This window comes from Botryllus schlosseri, chromosome 13 (assembly GCF_051294905.1).
Source record: "Botryllus schlosseri isolate E-star chromosome 13, Bs_hap1, whole genome shotgun sequence".
Taxonomy (NCBI): Eukaryota; Metazoa; Chordata; class Ascidiacea; order Stolidobranchia; family Styelidae; genus Botryllus; species Botryllus schlosseri.
Window position 1 is genome coordinate 9,190,730 of NC_137248.1, and position 16,381 is coordinate 9,207,110.

A 16,381-nucleotide genomic window follows, 5' to 3' on the forward strand; every position below is an offset into this window, starting at 1 on the left:
AGAATTTCCTGACTTTATATCTACTCAAGTAAGTAAGTAGTTGTGAAAACCATCGTAATTCGTTCGCATGGATTGTCAGAAGCTACAAATTGAGCTATTATGCGACAGGTGCCGAGCTTGATTCATATTGATGCATACCAGGAGGTATCCAATTTCGGCAGCATAAGCATTCGTCCCCATCATGGAATGAAAATGATAATATCGATACTAATCTTATGTTTACTCGAGTAGCACGTTTTAGAAAACATCATGGTATGGGGCACTCCCCTATAATATAAAGTCCGTAGTTTAGTCGGAGAGCAATACGGAGAAGTAGGACAGCATACACGGTGTAAACACTTTGCGAGATTAGTAAACATTAATAAAAATATGGTGGATCGTAAAAATGCCATATTGTGTAGCTTTATTTCTGGAAATTAAAGGCATTACAACACTTGCTTTTATACTGCAACATGTATGTTATCCAGACAAAAGAACTGATATTAATTAGAACTCAAAGTATATAATAATGGGAATTGAAAGTGAAATATAAATAGGCCTACCACTTGTAAAAGCGGAAAATGTATTTCATGTCTTTAGTCCAGAAAGTTTCAAAGGTGGTATACTAAAACAGCTCTAAAACTAAAAAAAAGTCAGAGTCTCCTTTTCCAGATTAGGACACGCCATGGACTGCTAGATCACGACATGATAAGTAAATGCTGAACATCAATTTCAAACGTTATGATGAGCCATATATACTGCGATGAAATATTTCATATGGGCGAAGGGCGACAATGCGGTCTGAACGCCAACCAGCTACTGAAATTATATTCACCGATACTTTCGTGAAATCATACTGGTTACTCCGTATCAACTGAGCGCGAAGCGCGACGAAAATTCTGGGCTTTACGCAATTTTTATGAAAACTAAATGTTGATACTCCATGACAACAGCCCCAAAATTCCTCAGGCTATCTTCCTGATTGGAGCATTAAACTACTTCTACTTGACAATCTGAAAATAGCGAAAAGTAAGTAAGTAGATCACAAAATATTATGAAGTAGAAGTAGAAGTAGCGAAAATCAGTTCTACTTGAGTAAGTACCAGAAGTAGAGTAAAACTACTTGAGTACTTCGAGAAAGTAGAAGTACTTCGTTACTGACCACCTCTGCTCAATACTCATTCATCAAGTATTATTGCGCAAAATGTAACAGAAGTGCTATACTATATATGGTTCCCTCTTTGATTAGATATCAAAGACCTATGTGATTAATTACATTACATTACAATATTTATCCGATCATTCATCATTTCTGCCGGTCCGCCAAATATGTTAGAATTATATGTCGCATCTCCAAAATGCAAGAATTTGAACCCTCGTCCATCAATTAGATAAATAAAACATGAAATTTTAAATTGATTCAGATCTTTGAAACCTATATTTTTTCTCGTAATATATATAGTTCATGGTGTACAAATGTCACAATGGTGCAAGTGTTGTACGAAACTGCGTCAAAGTTGCATACAACTCGTTTCGGACAAATTGTATGTAATGGATACAGATACTTTAAAAAGAACTTTGTTCGATTACGACAGTGCAATTAAGCTATATACTTGGTAGTATAGTAGAGCCTATAGTAAACAAAAACGTCGCACTTCTTTCAAATGACACCGAACAATGTCAATCAAGTTAATGGTCTTTAACAGTACTTCGCGAGCTGCGCCTTGCAAAAACTTCAATAGAATCGCGCATAGGCTACATATATTGGTTGAGAACTTCTGATATATGAACGACAGAGATCTGTGCCAGGTTTTTGATCGTTGATTTGCTTGAGACGACTTATTCGTTCACATTGATGGTAAGGTGGTAAAACACCATTGGGCGAGTCTTCCAGTTTCAGAATGGCATAGGTATCCGCATTTCGTGAGTGCTTTGGAATTCGTAAATAATGGACAAGTATACTTAAAGATCCAGCAGAACGTATGATAAAATTCAATACCGGCCACGCTATGTACACGACAGAAAACAACAAGCCTGCCTCTTACAAGCCGTGGAAGATCTCCGCTGATTGGTATTGGATTTTTGTCAAATAAATCTACTTCTTTGTTATGTTGCTTCGCCTCGTTAGCCATTTCCCAGCTATGTTCTTACGTTTCTACAATTGCAGACACGCGCCGAGTTGAAACTGCAATATGATTTATTTCGTCATTGTCAGTAACAGATTAACTGAATCAGCGGGACTGTCTCATCAGGGTATATAAATCCCCAGGAACAAACAATGTAAGACAGCCAAACAAGATTGTTGACATCCCAAAAAATTAGAAGTGCTGGAAATGAAAAAAGAATTGGAACTGATTACAAAAGATATCCATTACAGGTCATTCACAAACGGTCGACAGTTATTATTATCGATGACAGCCCTAGTATTAATAATTCCTTATTCTGATGAGGCAAGATGACATATCCAACAATAAATGGTTTATAGGAAGAAAGAAGTCATTGCAATCCATCCCCCACATAAAGTCACCACACGATAATGTCGTAATTAAGTATGACAAAACACATGCGTGGAGTTTGAAAAGGCAACTATTTCAAAGATAATATTTCACGGTTTAGTATAATATCATGAGGTCGATAATGTAAACATGGAGTCAAACACGATTTAGTGTGAGAGAAAAGTTTGCCTGGCCCCAGTTACATAACAGGCTAGTCTTGTGTCTACTGTCGGACAAGCATGCACTTAAATTGGGACGCAAGTATTGTCTCCCATTCTGTCTTCCTCCACGATCATGATGCTTCCCCTCCGTTGAGCTGAGCGTTGACCAAGCTGCAGTAGGAGCCCTGCATTGCCAGCAAATCTTGATGCTTCCCGAATTCGACGATGATGCCGTTCTCCACGACGGCGATGTTATCTGCGTTACGCACCGTAGACAGCCTGTGCGCTATCACGATGCAGGCACGGCCTTGCCTGTCGGCGTCCAGCGCTTCTTGAACAATCTGTAAAAGCAATTGTCATTGTACCAGTATCCAGAGGTGGTCAAATTAGTCATCGCTGCTTCAATAACATAAATTTCTTCTACACACAGAAATAGTAATGTCAAGGACATGTGAAAACTACTTGGGCAGAACAAAAAGCGATGGTCATAAAAGTAGTAACGTAACCAATCAAGTAACTATTTGAATACTTCGAAAAAGTAGAACCACTTCATTACTGACCACTTCAGCGTACACATACAGCGTTGAAAACATATCACAAAACTTGCAAAAAATAATTGGTCTACAAAGCAAGTCGTTTTGCCTATGGAGAAACTTAAGCAGTAGGAGATATAACCACAGAAGTAAGTAGTATAGGTAACCACCAAGTATTTTGTTACTGGCCGCCCTGCCGGCATCGTCAGCAAAAATGTCATTGCACTCTACCTTTTCGTTTTCCGTATCAAGCGCTGAAGTGGCCTCGTCAAGAAGCAAGATTTTGGGGTTGCGAAGCAAAGCTCGGGCGATTGCGACTCTCTGCCTTTGACCACCCGACAATTGCGTGCCTTTTTCGCCGACAGATGTTGCATAGCCCTAGAACGAAAAAAATTTATTAGGACATGAGGAATCGGTATTTCAATTTCAGGGTAACAGAGATAACGGCTGGTCTTGTTTTACCAATGACTATCACAGTAAATATGGTGTCACGAGACCTGAAACTTCAAGTTTTATGTCACCAATGTTGGTAGCTGATTTACCTTGAGCTCAATATCTAACCAACAAAGTCTATGCTCCAGATTACCGGACAGCATTCCGAGATATTGACCAGTTGACCACCTACCCTACACACGCAAGTTTATTTTCATCGCTTGTCCTTTTCAAGTTACTTTTCAGCAGAGGTGGTCAGTAACGAAGTACTTCTACGTTTTCGAAGTACTCAAGTAGTTTTCATCTACTTCTGGTACGTACTCAAGTAGATCTGATTTTCGCTACTTCTACTTCGTAATATTTTGTAATCTACTTTTCGCTATTTTCAGTTTGTGAAGTAGCAGTGGTTTAATCCTTCAATCAGGAAGATAGCCTGAGGAATTTCGGGGCTGTATTCACCCAGTATCAACATTTAATTTTCATAGAAGTTAAGTCAAGCCCATAATTTTCGTCGCGCACAGCGGATACCGAGTGACCAGCATGATTTCACGAAAGTATCGGTGAATATAATTTAGGTAGCGGGTTGGCGTGGTTCCGTTCACACCGCATTGTCGCCCTTCGCCCATATAAAACATTTCATCACAGTATGGCTCATCCCAACGTTTGAAACTGATGTTTAGCAATCTAGCATTTACTTATCATATCGTAATCTAGCAGTCCATGGCATGTCCTAATCTGGAAAAGTGGACTCTGACTTTTTTTTTTAGTTTTAGAGCTATTATAGCATACTACCTTTGAAACTTGCTGGACTAAAGACATGATATACATTTTCCGCTTTTAGAAGTCCGGTAGTATTTATATTTCACTTTCAATTCCCAGTATCATATACTTTGAGTTCTAATTGATAGCAGTTCTTTATAAAAGCAAGCGTAGTAATGCTTTAATTTCCGGAAAAATAGCTACACAATATGGCATTTTTACGATCCACCATATTGTTTATTAACGTTTACTAATCGGGCAAAGTGTTTTTACACCGTATCCTATACAACTTCTCCGTATTGCTCTTCAACTAAGTTATGGGGAGGCGCCATACCATGATATTTTCGAAAACGTGCTGTTCGAGTAAACAGAGCATTACTATCGCATTTCCATATCAATGCTATCATTTTCATCGCATGATGCGGACGAATGCTTATGCTGTCGAAAATTGGATACCTCCTGGTATGCATCAATATGAATCAAGCTCGTCACCTTTCGCATAGCTCAATTTGCAGCTTTTGACAATCCCTGCGAACGAAATACGATCGTTTTCACAACTACTTCCTTACTTGAGTAGATTTAAAGTCAGTAAATTCTACTTCTACTCATACTTGAGTAGATTTTTTCGTCGCTACTTCTACTTCTACTTGAGTAGCTTTCTTGACTTCTTTGACCACCTCTGCTTTTCAGTTCATGCCTCTTATTTACTTGTTCTAGGCACGGGTGTCTGAGTGAAAGACTGCTGCAAGTCGTGTCAAATCCTTCCCATCTTTTCATTTTATCAATTTTGAGGTGTCTTGAAATAATGAGCTTATTCATAAACTGAACACACGCTCACAGCAAATTACTTGGGATTATTTGAATTGAATTTCTAACCAGGTCAAAGATAACGAGATTTCATGCTATGCAAGTATCGTATACTCACAGCAGGAAGTGTCTGAATGAAATTGTGGATGTTGGCGGCTTTTGCGGCCTTCACGACCTCTTCCATAGTCGGGATGCAGGTGTTGTCGCCGTATCGAATATTGTCGGCGATGGAACGATCGAAAAGAACTGGTTCTTGCGAAACGATACCCAACTGTTGTCGCAACCACGATATGTTCAAAGTCTTCCTGTCTACGTCGTCCAAGGTCTGAAGTTTGAAAGTATTCTTGGTAGGAAGTAACTCGAAAAAAATGAAGATGAAAATGTAGGCCTACTCGCTAAAAACTATCACAGAGTCATACGAAACGACTGGTGGGGGTCACCAAGGCAGTACCTCCACTTGGAGTAGGTTCGCGCACTAGCACCACTTACTCAAGTGGTTTGTTTGAGACTACTTCCAATTCTACTCGGCAGTTTTCATGATACCTGTTCCTAGGCCTGGAATATTTACTTTATACATACTTGAAAATCGTTGCTCATACTTGGAATTCAGTGAAGATAAAAATGACAGGCCTACATACAAGTTTGCCATCAGTCGGATCGTAGAATCTCTCGATAAGCTGAACGCATGTCGATTTTCCGCATCCGGATTGGCCGACCAGGGCTATCGTCTGTCCCGGTTCCACAGTCACTGACAGTCCTTTCAGAACCAAGATCTCTGGCCTGGTCGGGTAGGTGAATTTCGCGTTGATTATCGCCGTCTTTCCCCTCGATGAATCCTGTCGATATATATGTGACGATGAGTCTTAATTAGAGCACTGCCAATATATGTCTCCATAGAATCAACTTGAGGGTACCCGTGCACAATACAGTTCGATTTTATGACTTTATGAGGACCATATAAGTATTTCTGTTCTCTGTCCAGATGCTGAAATGCATTTCCATAACTACTGTGACGGACGCTGGATTGGAAGTGTTACTTTCTTACTCGCGCGGCGTTTATCGTGAATGAATGGGTTTATATGCCATGACTCATAGGTGCCGACTTTTATTTTTGCATGGGGTGGCGGCAGGCGCGTAGCCAGGGGGGTGCCGAAACTCCCTCTTTTTGAAATGCAAAACCCCGTCCTTTTGAAATGACCATTCCGGCGCTAATATTGAGTTGCAATTCAACAAGTCGTATTATCAGTGTTACGCGGGCCAGCGACCAATTAGAGAGATTCGTCCGTGCGCGAATATCGCATCGCACAATGTGACGTGACGCGATCTCCTGCTGAGATGCTTACGAAATTAGGTCATTGTTTGCTGCGCGATCGGCATTCGTCGCTGGACAGAGCAGTAACACGGCGCGACAATTCTGGAAGACGAAAGACAGACAAGAATTATGATTACAAACGCGCTCGGCCAATCAGTAGTTATCCGTTACCGCCAACACAATGGGTTCTTACTTAGTATTGAGCAGGGAGTATTGAGTAGCTCGCATCGCGACAATTGGTTGCTGATTAAAACATCGATTTTGATGGATTGCAGTATTTCCCGATTTACGTTCGCAAAGCATAATCGGATTAATATTATGGGCACTGGAATAAATTCCAACTAGCAGGCACACACAATAAAACACTGTTCAACTTTTCGCTCCGAGAATATTTATCACAAAAATGGTTCACAAAATATTTTAAACGCGGCTCGCGGCCCTCATCAATGCAAATAATGCACTTTAATTTGTAGTAGGTGAACGTATATTCGGTCGTCAAATCGCGATAGGAGAAGGTGTTTCTCAGGGCGCTCGATGAAATCTACGTTTCTAACGTGTGGTCGAATTTGTACATCTAATAAAGATCGTTAGTTTGCTGAAATCAGCATCAGTATGCTTTTCAAAATACATAGCAGTGATCAATTTCATCGGACTGCACAATCGGCTGGCAAGGTTGCGCTGATAACGAAATTGCAGACATGCCGCAAACCTGAAACAATTAAAATTACAGGGTGACTTACCTAAATACCCAGATTCGGCAATGGCAACGAGCACAATTTGTTTAGACGCGAGCATAAGTTTTCATCGAAAAGATACATAAACACAAACAATATTGCACTCAGAGATTGTTACTGTTTGGCGAAAGTGGTTCTGCGGACGGTAGCAGGCCTGCACGCGGACGCGCTAAATCAAACCATCGCCAATAGTGCACATGAGATATCATACAATTGGTTCTCGCTAATTTGCAGTACGCAGCATCGATAATACGAATTAGTGAATTGGCATTTCAAAAGGACGATATTTCTAGTTATAAATGAGAAACTCTCTGGCTACGCTTCTGGGGTTTTAATGCCAACAACGCGCTGGTTAATATCAACCCGGGGCCTATACGGCCTACGTAGGCCCCGATCAGTCAGTCGAATTTGATCGTAAAATGGTGAACTTTTAATTGTCCACGTGTTATTGCAGTAAGAGCAATATGGGCGCATGCCGCGACCTTATCAATAGAAATACATATCCCAAAGGTCTGAAAGTCGATCCGCGATTTGGTAGGCTCGATAGAGTCCGTCCAGCAATGAACTTTAACCGTTCAAACTAATCGAATAAATTCAGAATTTGCGCCACCGAGAATCTCGTGTTGCATCAATATTTGGCAACATAATTCAACGCCGTGCACTGCACAATGCGCAGTATAAATAACAAATCAAACACTGACAAGTGACACCAAGGGAATACGAGTGTACAAAGCAGACAAGAATTAGTAGCCCACAGATTATAGCAAACGAGAAATCGCGCATCTAATCAGTAATTCCTCAACTTGCGTACAGCACAATGGAGTTCCAAGTCTGACATCGCGACCGGATGCGGTCCGCGCGCCGTATGTTTGACACCACCGGATTAATAAGGTAAACAGAAGTGCGACCAAAGATATATGAATTATATCCTTCGTGTATAGCTCCATGTATTTTACAACGGTTTCGCATTATCTTTTCCGCCTCTGTAAATACTATTATTTAGTCCATTTTCCAGAAAACTCGAAACTCATTTTGCACTAATTTACCTCCTCAGAATGTAATGTGAATGTCACCGGCTTGTTCCTGATGGTTACTTGGGTTAGAACTCAACACTGCCGACATATGGTTATAATAATATCAACTTCTGTTAGAAATGTGCTGGATTATACAACAATTTTTCAATTTGCTCAGAATGGCCTCGCGGGCCGGATGAAATGGTCTGGCGGGCCGGATGTGGGGCGCGGGCCGGATGTTTGACACCCCTGCCCTACAGCAAATACAATGCCACACAATATGAAAATGTATTGAAAATCTCATTATATATCATACAATACATCGGTCCTCAATATTTAGACCAATATAATGATGCATTGCTGTCTTGAATACACTCTGATTCATGAATGGCAAAATACACTTATTTTGTATAAAACGAAATGAAGTACTCAAATTCCCACCAGGAAAATAAAACGGCCCGGAACTTTTTTTCTCCAGTTTCAGTACGTGACAAAAGTTCGTGACTATGACAATCTGACATGCGAATATAGACGCACAGAATTCGAGAATGTCGTATATGCCACGTTACTGTCTCAAATCCTGTAGTTATAGTTAATCCGCATTCTTCATGTTGATTGTACATTCCCGGATGGATTCTGAAATGGAACGATAAATATACATTTCTTTTGTGCGTAAACCAGTGGTTCCCAACCTTTTTCGACCCATCGCCCCCTTTTCAAGGTCAACACCAATCATCGCCCCCCAAATTTTGTGTACCGAAAGTTGGGCATACAAACTGTAATCACCATCGGGTTGACTAAAAAAAAAAAAAAAAAAGGTCAAATTTTCGGCTCGATGTCCAATTTGACACACTTTTGCAACCTAATTTCCGTGGGTTGACTAAAAAAAAAAAAAAAAAAAAAGAGGTCAGCCGTTTTGACGCGTCATCGCCCCCCTATCGCCCCCTTCGCTATTTTCGCCCCCCGTCGCCCCCTTTGTCCATTTTCGCCCCCCTGTCGCCCCCTTCGTCATTTTCGCCCCCCTACTCCGCCAAATCGCCCCCTGGGGGGCGATATCGCCCACGTTGGGAACCACTGGCGTAAACGAAAATGTGCTCCACGACTCACCTTCCAGAATTTCGAGGAATAAATCGAAGCTCCGCGGAATATCCGTCACATCATTGATAGTAATCCTGTGTAATAGTGGAAAAATACACGTATCAAAATATTTTGTATAGTCGTTATGTCATTTGTCTAGCAGAATTCGAATTTTGTATTCAAAATAATAGGTAATTTATCAGGATTAATCATCAGCACCTGACTGCCTATATGTGATCCACGGATATAGGCCTATGCACTCATGAAAAGATAGACACGAATTCCGACTCCTGAAAGGTGAGCTGGTTCAGATGATCACTGATTGTTTTAAAGTCATGTATCACATCACCTATATTCTGTACATTTTTTCACATTTGCTACAATAGGCCTACATGACCAAATTGGTACTTTCAGATTGTGCTGCAAAATTCTGCAAAAAACGCATGCGTCGTATTAGGTTAGGCTATACATATTCAGGAATGTGTCATCAGCCCCTAAAATACGTAGATCTATCACTGGCACATACTGATAAGTTACCTAATCCATTATATGCGGAATGCAGTGGCTCACCCGTGCGGCATCTTGTCGGGAATGTTTTCAAACTTGTAGTTCCTTCGGTCGTTATCATCCCATATCTTTTCCCCTTGCTCCTCGCAACAAACGGCTAGCTCCACATGCTTAATCCTGTAGCAATAGGATCAACAAAACATACGTTACGAAAATGCAATCTTACACAGCACAGCGCACTCAAATACGGCAGCTTTTAGGGAAGTCAAATTGATTTTTTGGCTATAATTATTTATATATGCCAATGCGGAGTGCTTCATAATTGTGGTGTTGCTGCTGTGATATCAGGAGCATCTGAAATTCCCCGAGGATAATTTTAGATGTAGCTCTAGCTGTGAAATATATAAGGCCCAGTGGCGGCTCGTGACAATATCGGGTGGTGGGGCAAGGGCTGCGAGCGACTTTTATCAACATGACGTCACAATGGCGTTTTCCAACGTAAAAAAGTAACTTTAATATGATGGTCACATGAATTTCCCGACAACAGTGATTTTAACGTAGGTGCCGCGAGAGGTTTGCCGGTGAGCCGTGACTTGAAGTGTGGTAACAAATGTTTTATTCATTTTTTTTTAATCAAAGGATTATTTTACATAATGTACGTGAACTAAGAATCGTCCCTATGCCACGAATCAATTATCAGGTCATCCTTAGTAGCATGCGTTATGATTTCATGGTAGAGTTAGAGATTACGCAAATCGATAGGCCGTCCGAAAGTGTTTCGTACACGATCCTGGTGTGTTACGACCACTGAGCTGGTGGTTACGAGTTACGACCAGGTGATAGGCAACCAAAGCGGAGGTACCCGGCGTACGATTGGATCAATGGACTGGACAATTTCTATCATCATCATCATTGGTTTATTAGCAATTTTATCAGTTCAATACACCACAAAAATGCGATACAATGAAAAGACAGGAATATGTCGAAGCGACAAGGAGTAGTCTTCTAGACCTTTAATTTTCGCTCTAAAGGCAACTGCGTAAACTAGCCTACGTACGGAGCAAAGATTCAATACGATTCATGTTCGCACTTGACTTGACCAGACTAATTCCAATGACTAGAACTCGAGAGATTGCGTAAGCCTAACTGCAAAGGTCAACGACTTCGGACACATACGCAATTGTTATCTCATAGATTGGGCCTGTCATATTGAATCCAGAACATCAATTTGAATGGTCTTTGAAGAACTAAGGACAGCAGCCCCGGAACTTCGGTCTCGGAACAACATAGTACATTTTGCCCTTGAAACTGGAGATTGTGACGCAACACATACGGCTTACTGTCTGCTGCCAAATCGCCGTTGGAAAATATATTAATCAATAAATACATGAATGAAAGCCGTAAACTTAGCATACTGTTACATGAAATCATCGAGAAGTAGCATTCGCAATCTCATAACCCATTCCGGCATGGTACACTGTCAAAATCAATACAAACAGACGAACACCGAACTTTGAGTAAAATAGATCGAGGAATAGGCTGATCAAATGATCAGCTGTTAGCCGACATCGAAAATGAAATAGCTATCGCATTTGACAGGGGATTGTAAGCAAATGGTTTGAAGGCCACAATTTCACAGTGAAATGCACATTGGCGAACATAAAATTATGTGAATATTTGAATGCAAACCGAGAATCTTAGTTAGCTGTTTCATGCGATCATCGAGATATACCATTGGAAATATCATCACCGATCTCGTTATGGAACGCAGACTAGATTAGCACAGACAGACACCGGCTTTTCCGTGAGATCCGCAATGATGTAGGTAGGCTAAGTATCAGATCAGCGCGCTTCTCTACCATACTCGACCTCGAAAACGAAATAACTGCCTCAATCATTGAGTGTCAACTTTAAGACTTGGCACCGCGTTCGATACTAAAATCAAGACATACCGTGCAAAAGCTCATGACAGATCTAGGTATGGAACATCGTTAAAATCAATAGAGACCAATAACGGCTTTTGCGTAAATTTGTTAGCGATAAATGAAGAGTCAGCTCTTACTCGACTTTGGAAACGAAATTACCACCCACATAGTTCAGTGACAAACTTAAAACTTGTTACAGCGGTCGATACTAACACTTACCGTGCCAAATGTCATGACCGATCTCGGTATAGAACATCGTCAAAATCAATGGAAACCAATACTGGCTTTTGAGTAAAATCTGTTTGCTGTACTATGTACAATTGTACATGATAGATCAGCACACACTGAACTTCGGAAACGGAATTACTACCCTTATCTTTAAGTAGCAAGCCTGAAACTTGGAGCAGTGTTAAATACTACCTTCACGACATATCATACCAAGTTTCAAGAATTATCATGGTGCGAAACACAGTCAAAATCGACCTATACCAGCAAAGGTCGACTCAACGCATATTACGGTAACCGAGTTCAGATATAGATACGATTGTTACATCACACCTTAGGGGCGACAGGCATATTTGCCCCGGTTGCTCGGCCATTTTACGAATAGGAGAGAGTAAATCACCGTTTCTTTATTGTGCGCGGCTTTGAGAGAATAGATAGTGAAAGCTTGTTATGAGCGCTACCGGGGCAAGCCCCGGCTAGGCATTCTCAAAGCGAAAACACAGAAGAGAATTCGATTTTCGCAGAGACTTCGCTATGTATGGGCATTTGCAAGCGAAAGCACAAGAAGAACGCGGGTTTCGCTGTGATCTCGGTATGTATTGATTGCTGTGCGTCTATAAATGGTTAAATTGTTATTGAACAGAATTTTAGGTGGGGCAATGCCCCAGTTGCCCTATAGGACGAGCCGCCACTGATAAGGCCCGTACGCGAAATCAATTGATCAAGGGTCACAGATTGGTCTGTGAAAAAGATTAAGTTACAATATTTTGGAAATCTGAAAAGAGGACGCATTTCAAAATTTTAAAACTTGCAAAATCGGAAGAAAATCCTGAAAAAATGGTAAAAAATTTTCCCATTACCAACTAAAAAAATCAACTTTCCGGCCCACCACCCGAAACAGACGCCGGAGCGTTACTACAGTGCTGACTTATTGTATCTCAGTCGAATTTGGCCCTATATTTAACCAAAATTCTCTCAAAAAAGAGGACATTTGAGCGTCCTCCGATAGTCCGAGGACACTTTCAAAAAAGTCAATAAAGAGGACAAATCCTCTTAAAAGAGGACGCGTGGTAACCGTGATTTATATGCTCCTGTTTGGGTTATTATTGAATTTTAGGTGAATTTCACCTATAGCATGCGAGCCTCATTATAAACTCAGAGTGTGGTGTTGTCCAGTCATTCGAAATAAATAACCCTTACTATTTACACTAGGGCCAACGTAAATTAGCTGAGTACAAGTTTACAGGAGCATCGAAATCTTTTCAGATGTGAATACACTAGGGCCAACGAAAATTAGCTGAGTACAAGTTTACAGGAGGTTCGAAATCTTTTCAGATGTGAAAAAAGTATTACGACCGATTGGCCTAGGTCAGGAGACGGCGCGAGTGCGTCATCATAACACCAAAGTTCGTGCAAAAATCGTCACTATTTCATACCGGTACAGTATTCATCAATTTTTAGAAACATATACACGATGCATTCCCACACCCACCTTTTGTTAGATCTACTAAATTGAAAGCAGTAAACTCTCAATTCTGCGTTCGAGTTTGCTTTCATAAGCCTTGCTGGAATATCAGTGTAATCTTTCCACCTATTTGAGGTAACGCGAACAAATACTTTGCGGTCGACCATAGGGCCTCGACATTCAACGTGAACTACGCCACAAAAGTTACTATCGTCAACCATGTCAAATGATTGTAAATATACGGAATTAACTTTCGATGACATTATCCAGTCAGTGAAAACTTTCAACGCATTTACCGATGCCGAACCAAAAAGCACTCCAAGCCCACAAGTATAGAATGTAAACATTCTATACCACAAGCCTTGTTTGAACCAAAGAATGTAGAAGGACAAGAAGTGCGAGGTCATTGTGTCGTCATTTCATTGTTACGTAGGGCGTAGGGCGAGCGAGATAGTGTAATGGTTATGCGTCCGGCTTCTCGAGCGGTAGGTCGTGGGTTCGATCCCCGGCCGGGTCATACCAAAGACTCGAAAAATGGTATCCGCAGCTATCCTGCTAGGCGCTCAGCAATCACGGATAGCATGGAGGAGAAAAAAAACGGGGGCGCAGACTAGATGACCTCATGGGGCCGTATCGCAACTCCGTCGCCAAAGCATCTCGATGGTGCAGGCGAGAAAGAATATCATATCTCTCTCTCTCTCTCTCTCTCCGCCATTTTGGTCCTGAAGCTGCAGCCGTCTATCGTTAATTTGCCTATTGCCCCGCTCTTCGGTTCTATTGAAATTGACTTTTCGAACGATTTCTCCCTCTTTATTCATAAAATCCAAGATATACTGTTTAATTTATAATCTTAATAATATTCTGAAACGAACCCTAACCAGAAAATATACCCAAATTAAAAAGCAGGCTCGTTAGAATAAGTTGAAGATTTGTATCACGACAACACCCACTACAATAATACATTTAGTGTTTGAGTAGTATTAAATGTGATATTACAATAGATGTTGTGATAAATAAATTAAAAAGTATTGCAATATAACATAAACAACAATCATGTAAATTATTTCGAATATAATGCCACGCCAGACACCCACAATTGCACGCCAGACACCGAATTTCCCGTAAAATAATACGCTGTTAAAATCAATATGCTATTTACCTCGGATGCGCATTTGATTGAACACAAGTAGGCCTATTATAAATAGCTACCTATTACTTGCTTCAACTTCATGGCGAGACCTTTCAGCATGAAACACAAAGCGTGAGACGCGAATTTTTCTCGTTCGCCCGACCTAAACTCGGGGCTGACGTACCCCACGAACGATTTCAACCCGGTGTCGAATTCCACGCTCTCGGACAGCTGCATTTCATCCAGGGCTAAAATGCAGTTCCTGTCCCAGTCATGCAGGCTGTCTACTTTTTTTGCAATCCAATCCAAGACAATGTACTGGATTCCAGCAGCAAACTTGAGCGATACCACCCGTTCACATAGCGTGCGATAAGACGGGAGAGGAAAGGAGGATTTCCTCAGGTATTCATATCTGAAGATCGGTTAAACTGTTGGCGCTCTAAGACTAAAAACCTCCTTTAGCTATCTACCCATGTTTTCCAGATGAAAACCTGATTTTCAGCGCTGACATAATTGTATCATCGCTCTATTTGTATCCAGAGGCCTGCCCTTCTCTTTTCAAAACTTGAATCTGATCCTCGTTAAGAAACCTTCCTACCACATTCTCCATTCGTTCCGTGGTATCGGAGTTCATATTTAACTACCAAAATGATCGTAAATGATGTACAATTCCGTTATAGTCACATTTGGATATCTTGCATCATATGGTTCTCGTTGTTTATTTGAAACGTTTAAAAGGGGCTACAATGAATTTGACAAGGATTTCGCATTACTTGCGATTTCAACCGCGCAATTTCTGCATCTTTCTCCCGACACTGGCCTTGGAGCTGCAATTGATAAGATGAGTGACTTTACATCCTAGTCGGTGCTATGCTGCGTAAAGTTATGGACCAATCGGCAATATTGAATCTTACTAGCTCCAGCTCCTGCTTTAACAGGACGCAATCCTTGCAAGAAGCTTTTTTGGTTGAGATTCTAAATAAAGGGATTAATTGTACAGACTTGGGTATATCGGCAAATCCTGTGAAAGAGGCAATGTAGGCCTACCGGTGATTCTCCGACAATTTGTATTTCATCAAGCAAACTCACGCGATCATTGCAATCCGTTTCTGTGACAACATGATTTTATAGGTCAGGAGAATTTTATCTACCTATATATGCAATGTCATCTCGTACCTTCAGTTGATACCGGTATTGATCTTTTGAGAATCCGCCGAGTACCTTCCAGTTTACGGGGAGGATTCGGTACATCGAATAACGTTGGGATTGCGTTCGGCTTCAATTTCACGCGACCGTCAATGCGCTTCCTTTCAAATTGATTGGCTTCGAAGTGTTTCTAGAGTTTACTTGAGTTCATCAAAAGCTATTTTAAATCAAAATTTCAATATAGCAAACTTCGCAAAGTCGAGAACTCTGTGTTGGCGTCCGTTGATCTCGCCTGCAGTTAATTTTCCATCTCCGGCTCCTCTCTTCATCCGCTGGAAAACGGTATACAGCATCGCGGGATGCGCAATTCGGTGCAGCACATAAGGCATTTTGTTGTGGTAGTCCGGGTAGATCTGAAATAAAAACGACCAGCAGACAACAAATATAAACAATTTCGCCTTGGTGTCGATGTCAAATGTCCAAGCTTCCAAGCGTAATCCCATGAATAGTACTGTCAATAACGCCGAAAGAACTGCCGCAGTCCAACAGGTCCAGGTCGTTTGTTGTGGTCTTTCAGGACCAAAATGGATGCCGCTGCGTTACAATGCCGTGACGTAACAATGACCTCGCACTTCTTGTCCTTCTACATTCTTTGGTTTGAACTTGGCAGTCAATGGGTCGC

The 16,381-nt window shown here is 41.1% G+C and overlaps 2 protein-coding genes and 1 long non-coding RNA gene across 3 annotated transcripts; all 3 read right to left on the reverse strand.

The window, feature by feature from the left end:
* Nucleotides 1-2,496: 2,496 nt before the first annotated feature.
* Nucleotides 2,497-7,178, reverse strand: LOC145454175 (phosphatidylcholine translocator ABCB4-like). Its single transcript, XM_080332193.1, has 5 exons — nt 7,107-7,178; nt 5,805-6,002; nt 5,285-5,491; nt 3,400-3,546; nt 2,497-2,976 (listed from the first exon to the last, which is right to left on the reverse strand). The coding sequence occupies exons 1-5, from the start codon at nt 7,176-7,178 to the stop codon at nt 2,767-2,769; spliced, it is 834 nt and encodes a 277-aa protein (XP_080188319.1). The 3' UTR covers nt 2,497-2,766.
* Nucleotides 7,179-8,499: 1,321 nt separating this feature from the next.
* Nucleotides 8,500-13,687, reverse strand: LOC145454526 (protein phosphatase 1 regulatory subunit 3B-like). The gene is made up of 4 exons (XM_080332512.1): nt 13,452-13,687; nt 9,873-9,986; nt 9,333-9,397; nt 8,500-8,861 (listed from the first exon to the last, which is right to left on the reverse strand). The coding sequence occupies exons 1-4, from the start codon at nt 13,685-13,687 to the stop codon at nt 8,818-8,820; spliced, it is 459 nt and encodes a 152-aa protein (XP_080188638.1). The 3' UTR covers nt 8,500-8,817.
* Nucleotides 13,688-15,244: 1,557 nt separating this feature from the next.
* LOC145454390 (uncharacterized) lies at nt 15,245-16,357 on the reverse strand. Its single transcript, XR_013920111.1, has 5 exons — nt 15,949-16,357; nt 15,730-15,889; nt 15,601-15,662; nt 15,468-15,528; nt 15,245-15,380 (listed from the first exon to the last, which is right to left on the reverse strand). It is a non-coding gene; the product is annotated as an uncharacterized LOC145454390 (long non-coding RNA).
* Between the last annotated feature and the right edge of the window lie 24 nt (nt 16,358-16,381).

Coding starts and splice junctions, on each gene's coding strand:
- LOC145454175 (XM_080332193.1), bottom strand. CDS start 7,178: ATGTCTGCAATTTCGTTATCAGCGCAACCTTGCCAGCCGATTGTGCAG. Junction 3,547..5,284: donor TCATTCAGACACTTCCTGCT/GTGAGTATACGA, acceptor TTTTCGTTCTAG/GGCTATGCAACATCTGTCGG. Junction 2,977..3,399: donor TTGATACGGAAAACGAAAAG/GTAGAGTGCAAT, acceptor TTGCTTTTACAG/ATTGTTCAAGAAGCGCTGGA.
- LOC145454526 (XM_080332512.1), bottom strand. CDS start 13,687: ATGTCATCGAAAGTTAATTCCGTATATTTACAATCATTTGACATGGTT. Junction 9,987..13,451: donor TTTAGTAGATCTAACAAAAG/GTGGGTGTGGGA, acceptor CTATTGCTACAG/GATTAAGCATGTGGAGCTAG. Junction 9,398..9,872: donor CCCGACAAGATGCCGCACGG/GTGAGCCACTGC, acceptor ACTATTACACAG/GATTACTATCAATGATGTGA.